The 7,500-nt window shown below is 31.5% G+C and overlaps 1 protein-coding gene across 3 annotated transcripts in view; it reads left to right on the forward strand.

The window, feature by feature from the left end:
* Positions 1-7,500, forward strand: part of LOC122258454 (chloride channel protein 2) — a 107,922-nt gene that overhangs the window by 98,926 nt on the left and 1,496 nt on the right. For 2 of the 3 annotated variants that reach the window (XM_086550035.1, XM_086550036.1), the window contains 2 exons: positions 227-313; positions 3,840-7,500. The exon at positions 3,840-7,500 is cut by the window's right edge and continues 1,496 nt beyond it. In XM_086550035.1, the coding sequence (XP_086406161.1) occupies positions 227-313; positions 3,840-3,953 (201 nt within the window). In that variant the 3' untranslated portion in view covers positions 3,954-7,500. Of the gene's footprint in view, positions 1-226; positions 314-1,130; positions 1,245-3,839 lie in introns of all 3 variants that reach the window. The other variant, XM_086550034.1, reaches the window with a different exon arrangement.

Raw genomic sequence — 7,500 nt, forward strand, 5'->3', positions numbered from 1 at the left:
GCTTATCTCTTCTTTTTTAAAGAATATGTACACAATTGTAATCAGCATATGATATCAGTTTGATATTTTTTACTCTTGTTCTTCAGGTATCACTTCCACCTGCCGTGATTTACCTCCTTGTGCTCAATACACCATATCTTTCTTGCCTTTTCTATCGTGCTCTTTCTAATGCACCCTCTATCATGCTCTCATGCTTGGCTCTAATTTGACTTCCTTTCAACCACAGGTCCACTCTCTCTTCTCCATGTTGGGTCTAAACCACGCGTACGTAACTGCAATTGGGCGGCTCATTGGCGTGGTTGCACTGAAAGAGGTAAGGTTTCGTCTGTTTGATTTCTATTTATTTTTATTTGTGGGTAATATTTATTTAGAACATTTTTTTGAAGTTGTTGACAGATTGGTAATCAAAAGAAAAAAAAAGTTTGAGAAATGGGTATGTTTTTTTTCTCTTTTTCTTTTTCTTGTATTAGAGACTGTATTATTATTGGTTTTATGTTTATGATGTCAAGGGAATGTCTTTGATAATGTTTATGTGCTTTCATAGTGACTATGTCTTTTTCCTATGTATTTAATATGTTAGTTTAAATATGAGTCCATGGACCAGCTTCATATTCATTAGTTATGTTGATCTTCATTTCAAAGGATGAAGAACTGAAGAACTGTAGGTATTATGTATAATAATTCCTAATGTCATGCAATGCTTCAGACAAATTTTTGAATGACAAACTTGCTTTTATTAAGGCTTTTATTAAGAAATGCTTATGAACTGTAGATCTAGATGAAGGCATGACTCGTAAAAGAGGTTGTAGGTAATTAAATGATATTAGAGTGAAAAATGTTTTTGGTATGCTTATTTTTTTCTTTATACATGTAATATTTGAAAGTCTATTAAGTCCTATAGCAGCATAGCAAATTTTTTGTTGCATCATATGATATTTTTATATATTTTTTTTATTGTGAGGTCTGCACTAACCAACCAACTCAGTCAGAGCAGACACTGCACATCACCGTAAATATACAGATATCAGAAGACTTTTAAGAGACACCGTCAATGATATTTCTATATTTACTGACTGCTTGCTTCTTACCCGTTGTGCTCCGTGGCTCCTCCTTGTCCTCCCATGGTACAGCTGAGAGCGGCAGTCGAGTCCACCAACTCTGGCGACTTCCAGAAGCCCAGAAGAGATAGGGGGGTCGGGGGAACCTTTAGGGAAAAATTTTTAAGGACCACCATAAGGAGAAAGGTTTTGTTTTTTGTCGAACTTTGTGTTTTTGTTAGTTTGTGTTTGTGTATTTGTTTTGTTTTTTTGGTGAATTTCTGTTTTTTATCATTTCTAGATACTTTTATTGTTACTGTTGGTTAGTGTTTGCTGTTGTTGTTGTTGTTACTTTTGATATTGTTGTTGTTGTTACTGAATGACAATACCCATTTAAATTTTGTGATTTTAGAGGTTTGACCATTTATATGTTAAATTGAATATAGTGGATACATGTGTTTTATTTCATATTTCTCTGCATTTTCTCTTCAGAAAATGTCAATTTCTATCTTAAACATGCTCAACATTAATCTCATAGAATACATTTATTCTACATCTCTTATTTATTCCATTTAACCCTTTGGCTGCTACAGTGAGTCAGAGTTCCATATTCCAGTTAAAGTAGTCTTACTAAAGAGACAAAAATATGAATTTTATGAATATGGCCATTTAAAACAATCAACAAAAAAGAAATACATGTTTGTTTTTTAGTCCTTAATTAAATGTGGGATTATCTTTTTTCTGAGAAAAGTCATATATATGCCATTTACACTAACATGTTGTAAATCTTTTAAATTGATATTATACAATTTACTCTGCCAAGGGGTTAATGAAAATGTATGCACGTCATATAGTTCTCCCCTTCCCCCTAGTAAAAAAGATTGTTCAAGAAAATTTTCTTACGAAACCCCTTTAATCCTCAGTTACCAGTCGAGCATGAACTGAAAGCTGGACATTGCATACGTCCCCGGCCTGTGTTCAGACCTGATGTGTTCTATCATCATGTGTCATTTTTTTAAATGCATACCTGTAGTGAAATGAAGTGTAGTGCGATTGCATGATGTCTTGCCTTTTTATGACCAGTTTGTTGTTGATGTTGCAATAACCCTGATGATTTGTTGATGATGATGATCCCTTGGTATTACATAGAACATTTTCTTTTCAATTAATTTGGAATATGTATATGTTCTCTTTTATGTTTATTTATATCTTTTGGAGAGTTTTTTTTATCTCTGAAAAGATTTCAAAGATAGATTACTCTTGGCAATACGTAGAGGATTCTCCTTCTTTGATTAAGAAAAGATTTATATGTATTTCTTCTTTCTTTAAGGTCTCTTCGAAAAATATCTTTTATCACAAAAAAAGAAACTTTTTTCTCTGTAGTTCATCATCATCGTTGTATGAATATATAACCATCAGATGGCTTAGTCTGCTAGTTAATTAAGCCTGTACATTATGCCCTTTGCTCGATACAATATTTTTTAGTTTTATTGGCATGTTATTGTGAGTTAGCTGTTTTGAACTTAATGATCCTTTTTTATATAGAGATATTTTAACATGTTTTATCTATAAGAAGAAAAAGTGACAGCAGAAAAGTTTTATAGATTAGTGGCCCCTTATTTTTCCATAGATATATATATTTCTGCTATTTTTCTTACTTTTCTCTTTCCACTTTTCATAGTTCTAGAACTTTTTTTTCCTTGATTAGTGAACTCTTCCGAGAGAGGCAACATCTTAAGTTGTTCAGCCTGGGCTGAGCCTTTTAAGATGCGGGTGTTTTCTGTTATTTTCTAGACTTATAGATGAAATATGGGTCTGTATATGATATATTACCAAAGTGATTCTAATTAGCAATTCATATAATAGGTCATTATAACTGAAGGAATAAGTAACGTAATTTCAACAAAAGGAAAAATATAGTACGAAAATTAATCAACCATGCAAGAAAGAAAACACTGTGGAAGGGTTAATAGACATGCTTTCGAAAAGAAAAATTCTATTTTTTTTTTTTTAGGAGACAGTTTTAGTAAGACCTAATGTTTTGTTCTGTCATTGAGGTTCAAATGATATTAGTTATCAGCCTAGTTACTCGTAGAATAGCCTGTGCCATTTAGCATCCTCACAGTATTATTTCCTTGTTAATGATAATTTTCACTATTTTGCATTCATATATTATTCATGTACATTATTGTTGTTGGTGTTGCAATGCTTCTGTATTGGTGAAATGTTTGAAGATAGGATAAGATATATGTTTTGAATGAAGAAAATTTCATCAGATTTACCTCTGGTTATTTTTCTTTCATTATCATCGCATTCTTTCCTAATGAATGCTTCATATTCATTCTCATCCACGTATGTGATTTCACAACCATCATACCCATCCTATGAAAATACTAGGGAAACCACATATCACTTTCTATTTACAGAACATAGTGTACCATCACATTGATAGTCTGTTATGTGTACACCAGACAACCTTAGGGCTAATAGACACATTAGTTTGTAAGGCACAACTCAGAGCTGGGTAGCATTAGACTACAAGATGCAGATCAGTTGAGCTGAGTTCATTTTCATTTTTACGAAATGAATCCTTAAACGTATATCTTTTAAATCTATCATAAAGAATGGGGTGGGATCAAAATGGGTAGTTGGTTACTCCTCCGGATAAATGCATACCAGACTAACATAAAACTATTTTATGTGTATTAAGTGTATTCTAGACTATGTCAAGGCTGTTAAGTGTGTAATGAACTACCTCAGACCCAGTCCCAGTTCCACTGACATATACCTCTTGTCCCACAGCTTCGGAAATCCATCGAAGAGACCAACTCGGGAGACTTCCCCAAGCCAGAGACAGTTCCTGCAGGCACGGATAGTCCCCCAAGAAGCCCGAAGACTTCAGAGTCAAAGGATTAATGTAGAGATTACTTCTTTTTTTTCTTTTTTTTTTCTTTTGTATGTGTCACAGAATATGCACAATTTTATTTTCTTTGTTTTTCCCTAATATATGTATTTATTGATGAAAGTATGATTGATATGATTGAAAATTCAAGTGTTATTATGGCTTCCTGATATGAAAGGAAGTGTAGTCATATGGTGGAAGAGGAAAAGAAATATGCAGATCCTTAATTAATGATATAGATTGAAATATTGTAAGTCAGTTTTGTTATATACATGCTAATTAGGTATTAAATAAAAAGAAAATGGGTATATGAATACATATATATATATATATATGTATGTATGTATGTATATACGTATATATGTATGTATATATGTATATATATATAAATGTTTTCCAAAGTAAGTACAGGAAATGAACGGATATCTTAAAGATACTTAATACAACTACAACTATTAAAACAGGGTATCCCCAAATTCCTGATGTGCTTTATACTGCAAACATTTCTTCAAAATTCAGCTATTTAAAGCCAGCACCTGATATCAAGCAGTTCAAGTGTTATCTTACAATTCTAAAATCTAATTTTAGAGGGAGAAAAAGAAAGAAGTTGGGATATTTTTTTTTAAGAGACGAGATTTGTTTATATATTGATTCATTGTTAATATGATAAAGTGCCTACTGGGAATAATTAAGTCATTTTTTAATGTTAGACCTGTTACGAGGTTTTTAGTAACTTAATTGTAAGATATTTATTTAAAGAAAATAAAACTCATTTGTACATATGAATCTGCCTTGCTAATGTAAGGCAGTAGTATGATGATAAAGCCTGAAATTAGTGATTTCAGGAGCTCTGGCATTTGGCTAGGGTAAGAAGGTAAGAGACCTTGTCACCTCCTAGCTAGGTCTATACAGGTACGCAAAGGCCACAGGTTCTCACTAAGCTAATTTATGGTTCTATATCAGTCACCTCATGGAAGGTAATCCACATAGAGATTGTTAGGATTTAAGTAGCAAGTTACCCAGACAGAGGAAAGATCTTGGGATAATTTATAGATTAAGTTTTGCTTCATGTAAGCGTGCAGTCAGGAGGTATTGAGCTGGTTGTTGATGTAAGACCTTCTTTAGTCACCAGGTTATCAATTTAAAATCTTCGCTTCTTTATTGAAAGTTATCTAATTTAGACCATTTAGTTTCTTTTTCTTTCTTTCTTTGTTTTTTTCTTTTCTTTTTTTTTTCTTTGAGTTTTGGATGCAATATCATTGTATACAAGTAAGATTATGTAGTAGTGGATTGTACTATATTTGTATTATTAGCAAAAAGAAGGCTCCTCTCCTGAAAGTATGATGAATACAGTTCACACATAGATGATTTGGAATTACTATTTGTAATAGCAGCTGTACTTTTAAGTGCTACCATTATCAGAATGATCTTTGCTCCTGATGTATACATAAAAAAGATATGTGTGTATATATATATATACATTTATATTTTGAAAATCTTTGCAGCATGAATTAAATGGTGTATATAAGAAAACCATTTAGAGTTACTACAGTAAATCAAGAAACCAGATGGAAAATACTTTACATTGTGTATGAGACTGTATTGTGTGTATGTAACAATTATAGTTACAATTATAGCCTTGCAAAAAATACAAAACACTCAGATATGCATCATGAATATCTTATGTAAATAACTGTATATAGATGAATGTTGAAATACAAAATATACTTGTATATGTAGGTAAACAGAAATGTACTTAAGTATATGGTATTGCAATTTATGGTTTCATACATAAGATACTTACTTAGTGAAGAAAAAGCATGAACCAGCATTAGGGCAAAGTTAATACGAATAGGAAACATATAAATGTCTGTGATTATTTGCAATAATAGACTAAAAGTAAAAACTTCCATTGAGCTGACTGGTTAATGATTTTTTTTTTAATGAAGCTAATGACGTTTTCATGTATACCATCCTGTATACTCATGTTGTTGGAGATTAGGTGTATGTGGATTCATATACATATACTTATTACGGTGACTTTATTTATATGATAGGTATGGTAATCTAGTGACTTTTATCTAATAATACTCAGTCACTTTCTTTTAGAGTGTTACATTTAATGCCAGATGACAGGATATGCAGATGCCCAATAAACTAAGCTCGAAGATGTGTTTGCGTGCAAAAGAATTAGCAATCGTAGCATGTGATTTGATATAAGTATTGTATTCATGAGAAACTTTTTATTTATTTTTTTATTCTTTTTTTTCCTCTTTGTTTCTGATTTACTTTTTCTGTTGATATCTAATGGTGCATTTTTTTTTCTTTTTTTCTTTTTCTTTTTTTCTTTTTTTTTGAAAGTCTAACATTTTTATGGCGTGAGATTGTCAGTTTAGAAACTGCAACATACATTGTTATGTAAATAGAGAGAAAGGGTGCAAGTCAAAAGAAAGACATCTATGAAATGTGAAAACTCTTAAAATGCTAAACATGATACAGATTTATAAAGAGTTTGTTTTAGTTTATGTGTAGCTTCATTTAATATTCATTAAATGCAGGTAAAATTAAGAAAAAAAAGGCATTCTTTAGATTATCCTTTCTTTTAAGGTTCTGTGATCTTTATAATTCTCATATATTTGATGTATTTGGATATCCAAGAGAGGTATTAAGATGTAATGTAAAATCCTGCATACGAGTCATGTTTTCATTCACACTTTTTTTTTTTTTACCCGTTTTTTAGGTTCAGATGTTTAAAATTTACACTGACTACTATGGACTGCATCTCTGCACTGATTGCAAAATGTATTGTTAGTTATACAAGATTATTATTTTTTTTTTAATGCGTGAGACAATCGTCTTTTTTTTTTAATTATTATTTCTTCCCTGTTTTACTGGAGACTTTAGCAGACCAATCATGAGTCCATATATGATATATAGCCCAATTATTTTCTTCTTCCTTGTATGTTAGATACATAGCAAAGTTCAAATGTTATCCTCTACTTCGGTAATGAGCATTATTGCACAATATTAATATACAAGAGGTAATGCTTGTTCATGTGCCAATTTATATAGCCATCTATGCTGGTATTGTTAATATTATGAAATTCTGTATTCTTCTGTCTCCCGTCTGGATTTTGTAAATAAACCTTTCATGTATTAACTGGTTGGATAGTACACAGATGAGTAATGATATAGTAGGTATGATGGTGTGTGTGTATATATATATATATATAGATATATATGTATATGTATATGCCATCAAGTGAAATATAATACCCAGTCGGTCATTATGTTAGTCAGTTTAGTATTTGCTTATGTAGATATCGTTCTTATACAGGTTAATACGATAATTGAATTGTAGGTCAGATATATATATAGAAAGACATATTTTGAGATCCTGAAATCTAAGGAGTATTAGCCGGAGTCGATCTTTCGTCAGTGCATTTACTTGCAACGGTATTGGACGCTTTGTCATTCCTGTTTGAATGAATGATGAAGACTCATGGGGGGGGGAAAAAACAGAACATAACAAAAAAGACAAAAAACCTCCTCAAGAATTCG

This window comes from Penaeus japonicus, unplaced genomic scaffold (genome assembly GCF_977035675.1).
Source record: "Penaeus japonicus unplaced genomic scaffold, GWHDUDI00000001_assembly GWHDUDI00000023, whole genome shotgun sequence".
NCBI lineage: Eukaryota > Metazoa > Arthropoda > Malacostraca > Decapoda > Penaeidae > Penaeus > Penaeus japonicus.